The 18,978-nt window shown below is 40.4% G+C and overlaps 1 protein-coding gene across 1 annotated transcript in view; it reads right to left on the reverse strand.

The window, feature by feature from the left end:
• The window catches only part of LOC108573691 (discoidin domain-containing receptor 2), a 116,487-nt gene that overhangs the window by 27,109 nt on the left and 70,400 nt on the right, over positions 1-18,978 (reverse strand). The window contains 4 exon segments of the mRNA XM_017936169.1: positions 8,413-8,588; positions 14,039-14,194; positions 16,828-17,035; positions 17,962-18,101. Of these exon segments, the coding sequence (XP_017791658.1) occupies positions 8,413-8,588; positions 14,039-14,194; positions 16,828-17,035; positions 17,962-18,101 (680 nt within the window).

An 18,978-nucleotide genomic window follows, 5' to 3' on the forward strand; every position in this document is an offset into this window, starting at 1 on the left:
TTGAAAAAAAAACCCCTCCCCCCCCCCCCTTTTTCTTCCTTTTGTATTCCAATTGCACACACACACATACATGCGCGCACAATGTTTTTCCTTAATTTATCGTTGACATGTGCAAACAAGGAAAAGGAAAGCTTCTATACCGAAGAATAACGAAGAAAAGTGGACCGAACGAAATATCCGCCGGGAAGAAGAAAAACGAGGAAATTTCCGTGGAAAAAGTAGGGAATATGTTTGATTTTCATTTGGAAAAGCTAGGGACGGTCTAGACCGTGGCCCCGGTTGTCTCCTAATGCTTAATCCGGAAACTACTGGCCGTGACAACGCGGATACACGCGTACGTCAAATTTGCGGGAAGGATTACAGTATACGGGAATCAGAGAGTTTGTTGCTTTAAATTAAAATAATCTGTTTTCGCTCGGCTGCCCCGCGTATCGCGACGAACCCCCACAGCTAAAGTCCGTAATCGCATTACCTCACTTTTGAACGCCTCTACCACCCTCGCCTCTCTCGCGCCGTCCCTCTCGTTTCGCGACCCCTGTTGCCCACCATGCCCCTCGAAAGCCCGAGCCGAATCGGAATAAAAGCGCGTTTACGGACGTGTGTCACGGATCAGCCAATTCGTGGATAATGAATTCGGTGAAATTTAACGAAATCACGCGTGACATCAGATACTTTGACGAGGTTACGTTTTCTTTAGCGGAAATACGGCAGCGTGTGGTCGTAAAGTGGGGAGGGGATTTGTTGGAGGCGCCTTTGGGAAACTTGTTAGTGGTATCTTAGAGGGAAAGGTTACACGGAGATATTGAATTTGTATTTTTTTTTTTTGGAAAATTATGATTTGGGGTCTTGCCCCCTTGACTTAGGATTTTTTTTTTTTGAGGTTTGCACATTATTAATATTTGACAATTCTCAGTTTTATGAATGAAAACTGTGACAGTAATATTTGACAATCCTCAGTTTTATGAATAAAAAGTATAACAATTATATTTGACGATTCTCAGTTTTGTAAATAAAAACTACGATAATAATATTCCACAATCCTCAGTTTTAAAAATAAAAAGTATGGCAGTAATATTCCACAATCCTCAGTTTTATAAATAAAAACTGTAGTGATATTTTACAACCCTGAGATTTATAAATAAAAACTATGGCAAGAATTAAAATTGATCTTTACCACTGATTTAAATTTTTTCGTCGCACATTTTGATCTATTATAAGGCCAAGAGTTGAGAATAACGTAAATTTCAGAAAATCATAATTTCGCCTCTCAAGAATAACGTAAAAATTGAAGAAATTGCAACGGAGATCGAATTATACCGTATAAAATGAAAGTTCGCGAACAATTTCCGAGCAAAATAAATTTCTACCCACGTTCTATCGCAATTTTTACATCGATTATCGCGCAACAAATGTTTCTTCCACATTGAAACCCCGTCGTTGTTATATCTGTCGAAATTTCAAAAAATTTCCATACGTCACACGACGAAACAACATTGAAGAATAATAACAGTAGTCCATTTTCAATATTCTATTACTACGTTATTTCTATTTCCCTGCATAAACGAATACGTACACTACCGGCCGAAAGTTTGGAATCACCTGAATCTGCTACTAATTTTTTATAGACTCGAAGTTTATCTCAATTCTACATTTATTAATTTATCTCATACCGATTGATTTGAGTGATAAAAAATTCCAAAAGCTGCTGAATTTTTTCCGGAAATTTTTGTGTAAACTGCAATGCACAGTGATTCGACACTTTTGGCCGGTAGTGTATATAAAAATTTTACCGTCTCCTTTTCTTTCTTTTAAACTGCACACACCCTACCGCTTCGTTCTCCGTAGCGATAGAAATACACACTTCACTTCAGATCTGCGAATAATTTTCTAATAATAACGAGCTCCGTAAAAATAGCCAGAGATGACGTGAATCGTTAATCAATAGAGAAATTTCCAATAACTTGAAACCATGTACATAGAGAGAGAGGGATGCAACGACAATGATTTATTAACGTAGGATGGATTTAATTATACCCATAACATTACACGCATTTTTCTTTCCCCGTTCTTTTGTTCACTTCGAGCTTCATTTCGCAGCCGCGCCCCACCGATAACGTTTTCCGATATTTCATTAAAGAATCACGCGTGACGATCTCCAGCGAGGCGATTCGCAACGCGGTGTCTGTATGCAGCGAAGGAAATTAATTTGGAGGAACGTAGGACGCCAGTGGCGCGAAAGGATAACAAGGGGAAGGCATGGAAATAATTCGTCCCGTTCCGCCATTGTTCGACAGGGCAGGAAGCTGACTCTTGTTAAGCATCGTTGTCCACGCTCGTGCAACGCATATTTTTCACGATACGTTAAAAAGTAACGAACTGTGAAACAGGCGGCGCGAGCCGGGCATTGTGTTACAGAGCACGTTAATACGGCTGCTAGTACGTGAAAAATTCAAACAAGTCTGTATTGTTTCCACCGGTTGCGCGAAATGTTTCAAGCTTGTGCTCGCCATTACATCGCGAAAGGGAGGCGGGGTAGAAAAAAAAAAGCATCGAAGGAAAGAAAAAAAGAAGAATTGCCTCGTTCCGTGGACGAGTCGTGGAAATTCCGCGCTCAGGATTGATCGACAGATCGTAAGTTCGAAAATTTGTTTTCGTTCGAAATTTCCCTCTGCGGAAGAGTCGCGGAAGAGAGAGGAGAATGAAGGATTTGATTGTAATGAAATAAATATATAACATGGATAGAAACATCGATAATTTTTCACACGAACGCGTATCCTACGGATTTCTACGGAAGAAACATGAGAAATGTTAAATCATCCGTTTTACAGTTTTGTAGCAACTTATTCATCGAGGATTTAGATCAATCGCGTGGCTAATAATTTAATAATTTCAGCGTAGAGATATTTCCAAAGAAATTTATTCCGGGATCGAGATCTAACCGCGTTGGATATACAAAATACTATCCGGTATTTCGAATAAAACAATAGATCATCGGTGGAAAAATTTCGATCATTACTTTAAAACCGACACGACCATCATGGCGGAAGGTATAAATATTTCATCGTTCCTTCATCAAGTGAAATTCCAGCTAATCCACGAAATATCAGCCACAAATTTTTTCAAGGATTAAAAACGACCATGTAAAAAATCAGATGTATGGACCTTGCATTTCGTGACAGTGGTACTCGCCACAGTGTATAACAGGCTAGTACCGCGATTTTTCGACGAAAAGAGTGAATGGTTGTCGGTGTACTTTTATAAAGAAAACCGATAACAACTTGCTATGTATTTTTCGCGTGGAACAGAGGAGCATGTTTGCCATGTAACGGGAAAGTTTCTTTTTTCGGAAAAGATTTCGATCACAATTCAATTCTGCATCGAAGAATTCCTAATAATTCTCGATTCTAATAACTTCCTCGTAAATAATTCCTACTTTTGCGATGAAATATCCAAGATAATTGACAGTAACGTCGGAAAATTCGATTTTCAGGTTTCCCAGAAATTCTGAATGGAACTCTTAAATATTTCTTAATCCTTTTCACTTAAAAAATAGTATTACAATTATTGTTAAATAATTAATTTTGCAGAAAACATCACTGGAACAAAATAACCAAAACAATTGACAGTAAAGTTAAAAAATTCGATCGATACCATAATCTTCAAGTTTCCCAGAAATTCCACAAATAACTCTCAAATATAATTTCTCAACCATATTTACCAAAAAAAAGTAGTATTACAACTATCATCAAAAAATTCATTTGCAAAAAGAATCCTTTACATGAAATATCGAAAATAATTGATAATGACAGAAAAATTCAATCAAAATGCCATAACCTCCAAGTTCCCAGAAATTCCAAAAATAACTTCCAAATATCGATCACCAAAAAATTAATTTCCCAAAAAATCCCTTACACGAAATATCCGAAATAATTGACAGCGACGTCGAAAAATTCGATGAGTGCCATAAGCTTCAAATTTCGCAGAAATTCCAAAGAAAAACTCCCAAATATAATTTCTCAACCATCTTTACTGAAAAAAGTAATTTTCCAACTATCACAAAAAAATTAATTTCCCAAAAAACCCAAAATAATTGACAGCGACGTCGAAAAATTCGATCGTCGCCATAAGCTTCAAATTTCGCAGAAATTCCAAAGAAAAACTCCCAAATATAGAGCGCGTCTATCGATGCTCGCCTGAACTCTCTTTCAAAGCGGAAGCTCATAGTCTGCCGGAAGCGGAACGGGGTCGCCCGTTGAAGAAAAGAAAAAAAAAAAGGGAAATCGCGACACTGGAGGGCTTTGCAACGTCGGGGCGAGACAAGTAGCAGGTGGCTAATGCCGTCGTTGGAACGAGCCGGAAGGAGGATCGGAACGTGTGTACACAGGCTTGCTTACGGACGGGCGGAACCCGGGCTAGATAACGCACGTCTTCCCGTCGACAATACGGTCATACGACCGGCTCTTTTAATTAAGTGGAGTCAGCTCGACCGCAGCCGCGGTTCGGCGAAAAAGAAATTTATTCAGCGGGAATTATATTGGTTCGTCTACCGAAGGGACTCGAACGACACCGAGGTGTAACAGGGAGAACCGGCTCTTACGGGATCTCTTTTAACGGGAGTGCTTCTTCGTAATAGATGCCTGACAACCCCACCGGAAGCGCCATTGTTTCTTCTTGTAATAATCTGATGGGAGGATTAGCCGGGAACCCGGAGCATTCTGGCTCGAACGCACGTTTCAGGGACGAGGAAGCGTAATTCGAGGGTTGTAGTTTTTTTTTTTTTGGGACACTGCGGTGAATGAATTCGCGAACGTTGCCTGTTTTCAGAGGGAGGATAATTGACAAGGAAACGGAGAACGTAGAGATAATGCTATTTCAAGGAAACTTTGTAACACTTTTCTACGCGTATGTGTTCTTTTTTAGGGAGGCTAGAATTTAAGGTAGAATTTTTAATTTTGAAAATTAGTGAATACAGTGGGGTGTTTTGTGTTGTTTAATTTATCAAGGGAGAAAATTGTCCCTTCGAAGGAACAGTTGATGCCTTCGAACAAAGCACAGAGTCCGAGAGGGATAATTCGAGCTTTCTCAAGGAGTGAAACGCGTCTAGAAGGCAAAGTGCAGAAATTTAATTAACGATTATTACTCATTTTAATATAGCGCAGGCGTCACGTCTCTAACTGTCAGACCATTGTTTTGTGCTTGTCTTAAGGTGGAACTCGGTGCTCTGCGAACAGGTTTCGAAAGCATCCAGGGAGAATTGAACGCTGCCGTCTGGCTCCCATTATTTCCCATCGTTCAGCAACCTGTTAATTACTGTCTTCCGTACATTTCCGAGAAAGGGTCGAAGACTAGGAGCTGTCCATTCCCGTGAACAAACTTCAGCTTGTTATTAATCCGGTTACGACCACCACGGGTCACTAACCATTTCCTTATCCTTCATTCCTCTCAACCAGTTAACATCATTTTTACCAAAATATTGCCTTGGCTCGTCAATTATTGCCGTTTCCTTACAACTTTACTCGTGTTTAAAATAATGCAAAAAAAAGAAAACTGATCATTAAGCAATACATATTTCCATTTAAACGACAGCTTATCTATTTCAGATTCAACGAAATTAGCTAATTACTCAAGTAGGCTTCATTATTGAAGCTTTGTCCATTTAACGAGTTCTGAAGAGAGCAGAACAAGAGACAATTCGTAGGTGCAAAATTTATTAAATAAAGTGAATTTTTTGAGTGACAAATTTTGCAAAAGCACAATTCCCTTACAATTGATCAACACACACGTTAAATTCTCCATTTCTCACGACGTCCCCTTAATTTTCCAGCAGTTAAACGCGAAAAATTGCGAATTCTCGAAATTCATTAAAATTCACCGGAATCAGAATATCATTAAATTAACAAAAACGCTCGATTGCAATTTCACAACGTGCCCTGGTCTCTCCACTTTTGTTCGCGGCCACGCTTCGTTAAACACCAATTTACCCCGGAGACTGGCGGCGCCCTCCTTGTATTTACATATTCTTACAGGCCGGTACGCGTCTCATTTCTTAAGTTCAATGGAGAAGAAAGAGCGCTTTGAATTCCTCCGTTTCCTATTTCCCCCCGTCTCCTTTCCACCTGTGCATTTGTCCGCCTCGACATTGTTCAACCGCACTAACGGCGGTAATTAATTTTTTTCCCCCGGTACAAAGTGGGATCCGTCTTCAAGCACGCGTTCTCATTACACGCGGGCACAGAAAGAGAGAGAGAGAGAGAGAGAGAAAATGGCCCCCGCTTTTGCGCCACAAGGGAACCCGGGGTCTGTCGACCGCTGACAACAAATATAAAACTTTAATAATTCCGGCTATTACTCGCGACACACAAGCCACAGGGTGAAATTTACGAGCTGCGTTCCTCCAGTTTCAAACGAAGTGTCTTTTTTCTTCATTTTTCTCCGTTCGTCGTGGTGTACGTCGAACGGAAAATTGCCAGGATCAGTGATTTTCACGGAGCGAAGCTCGCTTTGTCGCCGTTAAAGACAGACGAATTAATGTATTCTTGGAAGGCGCATTGTGCCCGCGCTAATACGCGTATCACGTGCAACCTGGTGTCAGGTAGTGACTTCGTGCTATGGTAAATAGAGACAGAGTGAAGGGGAGTGCTTAAGCTCTGGGGCTTAACTTGGACAGCGTCTATGTAGGCCATCGGCACGGTTAGGTCACCGAGTGATCTTTCTCTCGCGGTAGTAGGTGTTTCGAGTGTTTTCGAATATGTCTGCGGGTACAAAGCCGCTGTTATGAGAGATATTGCTCCTTAAGAACTATCAGTATGTTATTAATTTTTTTTTACAGAGAAAATGAGAATATTACGTAGCTATTCCTCTCCTTTTCATAAGGTTCCTTCTGTGAATTGAGGGTTTGTGACATTTAAAAAAATCTTTTGTATACCTTGCAATAATACTATTCCATAATCACTTGGTAAAATAAAATAAAGTAAAGAATTTCAATCTTTAAAACAATTGCTCAATTCCAAAATAATATGAAATATTGTACAAGACAGATGAAAGAAGCATAATGAATAAGAAAAGAAACTTCAAACCTAACCAAATTCGAGAAATTAAAAAAAGTAAAAATTTGCTCGAATCCAGAATAATCTGAACATCAAGCACACACTAGAAAAGCCTACAAAAATAAGAGAAAAATTTCAGTACGTAAACAATAGAAATAAGTACGGCTTCAAAAATAAGTAGAATATCCCTGTTCAAGTCAGACACTCTTCCTTCTCCTTTCCACGTTTAATTTCACGACGAAAAAATTCATTCTCTCTTCACAGTAAAACTAATTCCCATTAAAGACACTACTGCCACCCCATCAAACATTTGACAATTAAAAACTTTGTCGTGAAAGATATCCGCGCTCGTTACAAGCTCGCGGATATTTATCGAGGATCCCTTTTGATCCCTCGTTTCGACCATCGATGCGCAATCCCACTCGCCCCTTTGGCTGCTTCAAGGAAAATATTTGACCAGCTTTCCCTCTACCTACACGGTTCCATGGCTTGCATCCAGCGTCGACGCGTCTACACGGTGCTAAGACGTTTTCCATGATTGCTCAAAAGCTTTTTCGTCGAACGCGCGTCGTGAAAACGGAGAGCAAATAGAGCTGCGCTTCTCCCGTTCCCTTTATTACAGCCGGAATGAATCTGCACAGCGAGTTGCTAGCCGTGGGCAAGAAAAATCCTGGTTAACAGGCTGGCAACACGTAGAAAAGAGAGGGAAACAGGATCACTGTGGTCATTTGGTAAATTGGTGGCGTCGAATTAAATGCATTAACGCGATGGTAACGAGGTTGCGCATTCGACGACGAGACGCTTCATTTTCTCCCGTCGCGAACAAAATCGAACAGCTACGATCTCGCGTTACTAACTATTCTCTTCTCGTTCCTCTTCGAGAGCGGATCAAGAGACGGACGGACGAAGGCGTAAGCGGAATCGACGTGAAATGACGAGAAGATAGAACAAATGCAACTCCCCCCGCTGGGGGGAGGTTTGCAGGATTTTAAATGAGACTCTGGCTAATGTAAACTCGACGAACGAAAGGTAATTCGAAAGTTTTAAACGATGGATTCAGCCGCCTGATTGAATTCAGCCCGGGAACACTCGCTGCGATCCACGTTGTTTGCTCGACCCTTTATTTATGCTCCGTATGTTTATATTGTAATTCCGCCCGAAGCGCGGGAAATTCAAGCGAATTGCATCGAGGGAATTAGAACGAAGTGGCTGGCGCTGGCTAATTTTCGAATTTAACGTCGAATTGAAAGAGCTATGGGTGGATTTGTAGTTTCATAAATAGGGTGTACAATGGAGGAGAGAAATTTATTTCGATTTAAAATTGATTTGGTAACAGTAACGGTGGGTTTTGAAGAATTTTTCTTACCTTCAAGTCACCGTGCTGGTCGTAGAACGTGGAAGGAGCGAGGGCAGCCTTGAGCCTTCGATTTCTGTAGAAGATGAACATGATTGCCGCTAATAGCATTACGATCACGGTTGTTAGGATTCCGATGACCAAACCGACGAACTGCTTCGACTCTGGTTCCTTGCTCTTATCTGGAACTGACGTATGCACGTTTATGTACACCAGAACACGGTTCTTATATTTAATACCCTCATTTTTAGGGTAATTTTCACCCCTTCAATGTAGGTAATTCTCGATAAAAAAAAATACGTGTCGAATATTTTTTTGAATACTCCAATATACCGAAGTTTCATCAATATCGGCGTTTATCACTTGGAAGTGTTCCCTCGTCAGAAATATTGAAAGAAAATGAATTGGTTCATCTGAAAAATTTCCTATTTTCACTGTTTCAACGTAGATGACTATCGATAAAAAATAAATATGTGTCGAATATTTTTTTGAATACTCCAATATACCGAAGTTTCATCAATATCGGTGTTTATCACTTGGAAGTGTTCCCTCGTCAGAAATATTGAAAGAAAATGAATTGGTTCATCTGCAACATTTCCTATTTTCACTCTTTCAACGTAGATGACTATCGATAAAAAATAAATATGTGTCGAATATTTTTTTGAATACTCCAATATACCGAAGTTTCATCAATATCGGTGTTTATCACTTGGAAGTGTTCCCTCGTCAGAAATATTGAAAGAAAATGAATTGGTTCATCTGCAACATTTCCTATTTTCACTCTTTCAACGTAGATGACTATCGATAAAAAATAAATATGTGTCGAATATTTTTTTGAATACTCCAATATACCGAAGTTTCATCAATATCGGTGTTTATCACTTGGAAGTGTTCCCTCGTCAGAAATATTGAAAGAAAATGAATTGGTTCATCTGCAACATTTCCTATTTTCACTCTTTCAACGTAGATGACTATCGATAAAAAATAAATATGTGTCGAATATTTTTTTGAATACTCCAATATACCGAAGTTTCATCAATATCGGTGTTTATCACTTGGAAGTGTTCCCTCGTCAGAAATATTGAAAGAAAATGAATTGGTTCATCTGCAACATTTCCTATTTTCACTCTTTCAACGTAGATGACTATCGATAAAAAATAAATATGTGTCGAATATTTTTTTGAATACTCCAATATACCGAAGTTTCATCAATATCGGTGTTTATCACTTGGAAGTGTTCCCTCGTCAGAAATATTGAAAGAAAATGAATTGGTTCATCTGCAACATTTCCTATTTTCACTCTTTCAACGTAGATGACTATCGATAAAAAATAAATATGTGTCGAATATTTTTTTGAATACTCCAATATACCGAAGTTTCATCAATATCGGTGTTTATCACTTGGAAGTGTTCCCTCGTCAGAAATATTGAAAGAAAATGAATTGGTTCATCTGCAACATTTCCTATTTTCACTCTTTCAACGTAGATGACTATCGATAAAGAATAAATACGTGTCAAATATTTGATCAAGGACTCCGATATACCAAAGTTTCATGAATATCGGTGTTGATCACTTGGAGATATTCCCTCGTTAGAAGCATTAAAATAAAATCACAAAATTTCCCAGGAAAACGAGCTTTCACTTGACCCATAAATTTCAATTCAAACCAGCGAACACTTTGCACGTTTCCCGCTGCCATTTTATCGCCGTCAATGGAAGATGATCGTCTAACTATTCACAGCATTGCATTCCCCATTATATTTCGTGTTTCGCTCCCGCAGATAAGATCCGATTCTCCGACAACGAGGGCCACGTATCGAATAATCGATGTAAGTAACGAAGAGCAAAACGTCGTTTGCGTGCGTTCGATTTCGACGTTTACGGGAGGCACAATGAGAACGTTCTGTACGAGACACGCACGCGTACACGTCCCTTCTGTATGCAACCTGGCCACCTAATACGCCAAAGTACACGACCCATCACGCTGGATATTATCGTGAAGGCAGCCTCGCATAATGCACGATGGCTCGATAATGATGATTGCGTTCATCATGCTCGTCGTAATTGGATCACGGTCGATCGGAGCTTCATCGATCCGTTCCCTTTTATTCCGAGGATCAAATGTCGATCGTCTGTCATTTCGTTGTCATTCAACCAACTACCCCACCATTTACACCTATTCGTCCAACTATTTCTTTTAAAACACAGAAAGCTATCTTTCCTCGTACTACAATAAAAGAAGAAATTACGACACGTTTCTAGTAAATTTGCAAAATAAAATTGCCTACGATAAAGGATGTTTGGAACGGAAGAAAATTATTCACGAAAAAAAGTTACAGCTCGACGAAAAAGGGTAAACGTTGCTTCTTCTTCGCTCGAGAACGTTCCAATGAACGTTGTTTTATTATTTCACCGTTGTTTGCTCCTGTTTGAAAGAACTTTTCGAGCAGCTTCGCGCTTCACTTGAGATCGCTACGAGCGCCTCGTTGCCCCACGAGCAGCGCTCTCTCCGCGTTGTAACGCGAATACACGGAGAGAAAAGCGAACGTTACGCTTCGTAACGCTTCTTACCCGCTTCTTCCGTCTCCTCTTTGCAAGTCGAGGGATCGTTACGCAGGAAAAGGAATATTGGTTTCATCGCGTAAAAAGGCTGCTGAATGTAACGAGCGCCACCTGCACACGTATCGATTCAATGCGAAGTCTTTTAATTTTCCTTTTGCCACTTTGTACATGCCGACAATGCGACATGCTCTACGTCATTGTGAAACGTCAAAGGAGGTTCGACGGCTGTAAACACGTCGGGATCGTTACTTTTACTCCGCTTTGTTAATGCAAACAGCCAGATTTTACCTTATTTTGAAAATTTCAATTGTATCAGCGCTGAAGAAAGCTACTCGTATTTAAAATTGAAGTCTAATTAATCCTTTGAACTCCAAATTTTCTTTTCTCAATAACTTCCTATTGTTTGAAGAATTTTATTCGAAATGCGCTTCAGAAGACGTTCCGATTGATAGGAACCAATTTCAACAATTTTTCTTCCACGTAAAAAAAAATATTGCAAAATATAAAACACATTTAAACTGGCAATTTAAAAATTACTCCATTCATACCTGCGAATAAAACTGACGTCGAGTCACACTCGACAAAGGAGTCCAAAGGGTTAATATATCAGAGACGAAATATGGACGGTGAATCGAACAACTTGGTGACGAGTCATTTTTCCTTGTTCACTCAAAGTATGACTCGATGGGAGTTGCAATTTCCTTGATGGATGAATTTCAACTAGCGTCTTGATTGAAACTGAACTACTTTGATCATTAGATTTGCACTACTTGTGATTGCAATTTGTGGAGATTTCGTAGATGAATTTCGACTACTTGTGTTGATTGAAGTTTGGAAGTGACGTGGTGTAAATGATTACTCGCGAAGTTGTTTAACAACAATATATTTACTTAAAATAATTTTAAACGTATAGTTGGGGCCACGATATAGCGAGGTCGTAAATTAAACTCTCAAAAATCGGCATCGATTGATGTTGCGGCACTCAAGGCCGTGTGTTGCAGTCTGTTTGAGGGTTCCAACAATAAACGAATGGTAGCATATGATTTGGTACTTCAAGTAGAAAATGGTATTTCATTTACAAATGGAAAATATGTTAATATTAAAGCTACACAATCCTTTTGCATTTTCTATCTGTATATAACACGAGCAGGTAAATGAAGATGTTAAAGACCTCAATAAGACCTTTACTTGTAACCGTACTTCCAAAAGCGGCTTTTCCCAGAAGAAAAAAACCCTAAATTGTCCTAGCTGAACTCAATTTTCAGTAAATATATTAGAATCAGTTTGACTTTCGCTGGATACAAGAATTCTTTGTACGGTCCTGACCATGGTTTCAAGTACTTATCTGCTCGTATTTCTGTCAATTTCGGGGTCCCGGCAGCTAAAACATGTTTACTTTGACGCCTAACCGATTTTACGACCTCGCTATATCGTGGCCCCGACTATAAGGCGATACGATGCGCGTAGAAAGAAGGTCCGTGACAAAAGGCCTCGTGCCTTTTCCCTGGGAAAGTCCCAGGAAGTGGGGGCGCGATACTCTTGTCCTCGAGGACGAAGAAACTCGGAGATGTTTGGAAAAACATCTCTCGATTCTTCGCCTCGAGGGCCAAGAGTCGCTGGGCCTAAGTGCGTGGGCCCCCCGTGGCGGTCGTCACAGAAGTTTGACTATATTCGATGCTCGGAATTTACAATCCAACCAAAATCATTCCTCTCCACATCCCACAAAATAGAGACAGTTGAAAATTACTTCGTAAAACAACCTTCTTCCCAAACTTTTCAAAAATACAATTGAAATAAAAAAAAAAAAATTGTTACGCAGATTATAAAAATAAGGAAGAAACTACGCTGTCAGCCGGTGAACAGAAAAATCCACCGTAATTCTATCCAGCTACTTTATGGAGAGTCGTTCGAACGGAAGGAACCATAACGATCAATTAAACTTAACATCGCGGAAGGATTCTCAAAGAGTCGAGTGCTCGATGACAATCGGTCGGTTTACCAGACAAAACGACCACGCGGAAATGTCGGTCAGTACGCTGTAGTGACTTCTTTTAACACTTAGACTCAAAGCAAAGTGCTCTTCGAAACGAAGAGAGAGGGAGAGAGTGGTTCTGGGTAAGAAATTAATTAGATTTCGCTTTCTTCGCGGAGGGAAACAAAAGGGAAGGAGAATTATCGGTTTATAGAGGCTACAAGAGAGAGAATCGTCGTCGCTCTCTTCCGCTTCGTTTCTTTGACCATCGACCGAGAATTTTCGAGAACACCTGGGAGACGTTACGGGTGTATTAAAAAGGAACGAGAAGAAAGGAGGCAGAGAATCGTGTACGCCTGCGTATATAAACACTTTACCCGGTTTTATGCTGTTGCGCGCAATTTCAACGACTTTGCCGTTTATCGCGATCGTTTAATTGAAAACCACCGCGAAATTTCGCGGTACACCGTGTTCTACTAACAAGTATCGAGCACTCGAACCGGCGTATTTGAAGCGTTCCAGAAAAACCGAGCGGTTCTTCGAACTCCTTAAATCTTCGCCGATAATTAAAATTACAGCGAAAAAGTACACACAAAGTTTTCTTTCACTATTTCATCCGAAACGAACTTCATCGTGCATATTTTTATAAATCAACGAGTGGAACGAAGTACTTACGCCGCTTTCGAAACAACGTATTGTTTAACCGAACAATTCAACACGCGCGATTGGGTTGAATTCTCGGCCGAAAATTGGCCGCGATCAAGCAGCCGGAAATCAAATTTTTTCACCAACCTGGTTATGGGCTGGCTTGCTCGACGAACATCGTAAAACGTTTCCTCGCAAACACGGAGGGGGGAAAAGGACGAGGAGAGAGAAAAAAAAAGAGCAACGAGTAGAAGGAAAAGATCGTTCGTGATCGGCATTCAATTTTCGTGCAAAGGTGAGCAGCAGCAGCGGCAGCTTGGTAGAGCGGCGGAGGAGATGGAAGGAAGGGAAGAAAAAAAAGAAGGGGGGCGAGGAATAAAGAAAAGTGGAAATCGTGCGGAAAATTACGAAGGGAACCCTTCGATGCAACAATAGCAGAAACCGACGGGCAGACTTACGGGCATTATCGTTGTTTTCCTCCTTATTAAAAGTGGTCTTTACTTCGTCTCTCTGCAGTGGACCCTCGTTATTGTGATAGGGACTGCCGGTCGCCAATACAATGGCACTCTTGTTCCTCGGCTCTTCATCCTCGGTGTTGTTCCATTCGGAGATTACTGCGCATCGGGGATGAAGACTAATGAAATTTGCTGCTATCAAAGGAATTGAACGACGGCGGGAGGGTAGACGGTTTTAAATGTGTGGCATTGAGTTAAAACCGAACGTTCAATTAACACCGTTATCGAATGTTTCGAATACCTAAGATGAGATTAGGATGTTGGTGTTAAAATGGGATGGTTCGAAGATCTTAAGTATCTTACCTACTGCTGAACGAGAAAATTAAATGAAATTATTGTCTAGAGAATTAGTGACAAGTAGATAGAAGAAATTGAGATGATTTTTCTGATACTAAGATTATTATTGCTGGAAAGAAAATTAAATGAAATTATTATTTTCTACAGAAATAATGACAAGTAGATAGAAGAAATTGAGATTATTTGTCTGATACTAATAAAATTACTAATGCTGAAAAAAATTTTTTTAAATTATTACCTACAGAATTAATGACAAGCAGATAGAAAAATCAAGATTACTTTTCTGATACTAATAAAATTACTATTGCTGGAAAGAAAATCAAATGAAATTATTATTATTCACAGGGTTAACGATAAGTAGATAGAAAAAATTAAGATGATTTGTCTGATACTAATAAAATTACTATTGCTGGAAAGAAAATGAAAGAAAATTATTGTTATTCGTAGTGTAGGTGCTGCACCGAAACGATTTTCGCTGGTCGGTGCTTCTCGCTACGCTGCACGACAAATTGTAGGATTAACGACAAGTAGATGTAGAAGAAATTTCGATTATTTTTCTGATTCTACAGAAATTATATCATATCGAATATTAGATTTCGATCAATCTTTACCCTTTCTTCCTTATAGAATAAAAAATGTTTAACTCACATTCGATCGAGTGAAATTAGAGAGAGAAAGGGGAAGAGAAGAGAGGCTTCGAACGAGGCGAAGAGTTAAATAGAAATCTGGAACGACGATTCGCGCCACGTTCGCGGAAAAACGAATACGTAGGATAAGGATGCCGTGGAATTTCAGCCACTTCGAGGCCAAGCAATCAAAGTTATCTTTCGCGGAACGAGAAACAGAGAGAATGATTAACGACGGTTTCGCTGTTTCATTCGACGAACGAAAGTTTTCGGAAGGCGCACGGCTTCGTGGGCTAGTCAACCTAAGTTTCGCTACTGGTTCCGGGACCACGTGCTCTGATTCGTGCAACGTGCCGCGGATACTTCCGCTTTCTGCCAAGTCGCGATGCCTTCGAAATTGACGGAGCAACACCGTCGGGATAACCGAGAGCACTGGCTTTGAATATTTTATATGCCGCGGATATTTTTGTACTAATGAGATTTTTTTTTTGTCTTTTTGCGTGGAGTGAACGAACTGGTTCGCAGCTTTAAGAGAGAAATTTCGTACTCTTGGAGATAGTACTTACTCGCGGTAGAAAGTTTTTCGATCAATCTAAAATTATGATACGCTTTGAATATCTCGAATTTCAAATATGGAAATTTCACATTTTCAGATTTCAGATATTGATATCGCAAGTATTGAAATTTCCAATTTTCGGATTTCAGATATTGATATCGCAAGTATTGAAATTTCAAATTTTCAGATTTCAGATATTCATATCGCAAATATTCAAATTTCAAATATGGAAATTTCAAATTTTCGGATTGCAGATACTGCTATCGCAAGTATTGAAATTTCAAATTTTCAGATTTCAGATATTGATATTGTAAATATTCAAATTTCAAATATGGAAATTTCACATTTTCAGATTTCAGATACTGCTATCGCAAGTATTGAAATTTCAAATTTTCAGATTTCAGATATTGATATCACAAATATTCAAATTTCAGATATTGATATTGCAAATATTCAAATTTCAAATTTTCAGATTTCAGATATTGATATCATAAATATCGGGAACATTCAATTTTCCACATCGAACAATGAAATCATACTTCAATTTGTCGATTCAAGCTCCGCCAGAAAAATTGCACAAAGTTCGATCATTACTGTAATCACACGGAGATCGATAACAAAATCTCTGAAAATCAATCAAACGTCACTCAATGCAACCCGAGTCTCTTTATTTCACCGACAATCCGGCCATAATGATCGTGAACGAGAATTCCATTGCGTATTCCCCGTCATTGTCCTCTCCCACCCCCTATCCAAGTGAACGCGTGGCTGACATATCGTCGTCTGCGCGCAGCTGCCTGATTATCCCTCATCTTTTCCACCGACTCTATCGTCCCTACCTATCGTATAGAACGATGAGAACGTGTCACCTAAAATTGGAAATCGAATGGACCGGTCTACGTCGAAGAAAAGGGACTTCGGAACTCATCTGTTTCTTGATCCGAAGTTCGCGGGAGTGTCGGCTTCGAGGCGTACACTCTCTCCTCGGTTCCTGGCTACAGAGAAATCCGTGAGAAGTTACTTCGCCCTCGATATCTCGCTATCACGATTCCCTTGATGCCTTCTCTCCTTTATACTATCTCTACCTTTTCTTCCTTACACATTTTTTTACCTACATTCTCTCCTATCTTCCCCTTTTTCTCTTCACGCAACAGATACACAGACACGCGTCTTAAGTGTATTCGAATCGAACCACAGTAAGAGAGGAAAGGTGAGAAGTAGATTTTTATCGAGGATCCGTTGTTTTCCCTTACCTGATTCGAAGATCACCTCGCTGAGCATGATCCAGCGTGCCGCGAAATACAGCTGCAGCTTGAGGAAGCGGCCAGCTCGCGAGTGAAGCTTTATGGTAACGTCACGTGCCTGCTCCAACACCAAGTCCGGTATGTACGAGAAATGGACAGGCTCGCCGTTGAACTGGTTACCACCAGCCCCGAGATAAACCTTCGCGTAGGAGAAGACCTGCGGAGGAATCGCGTGTGTGTAAAGAACACCGCCAGGGATGAAGCGATTGGTGGACGAGTAAACAAGGAGGGGAATCGTTGAACGTGATGGAAACGCTTCTCTTCTTATTCTTCCACTTCCGTTGTTGCTTCGTCGTCTACAGTAGCCGCGTGTGTATCGCGTGCACACAGCGAACAGGGTAATCACTATCGTTCAGCCGAGGTAATTCCGTTTGTAAAAAAAACAGCGATCCGCCGTGCGTCGATCGGACGAAAAATTTCATTTCTCGTCCGTCAAATCGCGACTTGCTTCTCCACGGTAAACGAAACACATTTTTACGGTTGAATTTATCGCGAATCTTAACCGTTACCGCTCTGATTTTCATCGTGAATAGTAGATGATCGAGGGATTTCGGCGACGATGTGTAGTTTGAAGGTTTAAAGTGTGTTCAGTTTGTCTGCAGTTTGGGTATTCTCCTTTTCGTTTTTTAGGTGGCAAATTTCGCTTGTCTACATTCGACGATTTTTAATTTTCTCCCCTTAACGCAGTCGAAGGTTATAAAGAACTCATGAATCTCGCGGAGGGTTTATACAGATTAAGCAAACATCGATCTCCATATGTCGAGGGATATTACGGGAATATTAATCGGAATAATCTGAGGAAGCGTGTTCGAATATCGCTTTGCGCGATCCAACCGCAAGTGGGTTTCGAGATATCGCAAGAAAATACGGAGGAAATATTTCTATGAATAATAATTTTCTAGGAGTGTAATTTAAGTGGTGAATTAAGTTTTCCATTCTCATTCAGAAAAATTGCCACTCAGTCCAAACGCTATTTACTCTCACCTCATTTCATCCAACTATCACTCGACCCAAACGCTCTTATTTTACATTCCGAAATTTCGTTCACCTATCGACCCATATTCAAGAGAATTCTACACATACCTGAACATCCTTGCTGAAATAATTGTTCATATGAAGGTGTATGGCGGTGAAGTTCCTCGAATAGTCGAACTCGAACGTTATTTCAACCGGTCGTCCAAGCATGCTCGGCGTGTCGTTTCTCCATCCCACCCATTCGTATCCTTAAACAAAGAGAAGAACCGAAAAAAAGGAGAAATTATTTCAAAAACACCATACACCGCGTACCGTGATCTGTCGTGTATTTTTTCGATACATCGCGCAACATCGATACGTCACTTGAAAGGAACTTGACAAAACAGCAAAACAAATTCGAATACGTACAGAGAAAACGTGTACATCGAGGCTTTGCCTCGACAATGTTTTAATCCAGCCTCGTTACATTTCTGCCGCGAGTTTCTATCGCGGGACAAAAACGTAACACGAAATGTCTTTCCATCGATCCTTCACAATCGCAACGAATCGGCGGCGCATTAAGGAGTGTCCGTCGTCATTCGACAAACGGGAGAGAGGGAGAGAGTAGAGGTTCGATAAAAATCGGATTCGCGACTAATTCGAGTTTAACAACGTTCGCGATCTGTGCCGCGGCACAATCGAATGGTTGACTGTTTTTTCAGTCCCGTTCGTCCATACAAATGGTACGCTTTTTCAAGCCCTCTTCTCCCCTCTGACCTGGCTTTCTCCTCCCTTTTTTTTTCACTTCGTATCTCTCTCTCTGGTTTTGTTTTTAACAATATGAATGCGAACGTTACGCGATAGGTTCGGAAACGAGGGACATTTCCATTCGCAGTTGAATCTGAAAAAAATGACACGTTACGTCGTTGGATCCGATTACCCCATCGACACCAACGTGCCGATAAACGAGACAATAAAATCTGTAACATAAATAATCCGCGAATCGCGCGTCACGCGAAATTTGTTTGCGCGAACGGGCCGGGCCGCTCCCTATCAAACGAACAAATTGTTTCAACGGTGAACGCGTTTGTTGCAAATTGCGCGACGTCCCTTCGGTGCAAGCCCTCCCTCCCCCCGTTTTCACAC

The sequence above is a fragment of the Habropoda laboriosa genome, unplaced genomic scaffold, assembly GCF_001263275.1.
Source record: "Habropoda laboriosa isolate 0110345459 unplaced genomic scaffold, ASM126327v1 scaffold151, whole genome shotgun sequence".
NCBI lineage: Eukaryota > Metazoa > Arthropoda > Insecta > Hymenoptera > Apidae > Habropoda > Habropoda laboriosa.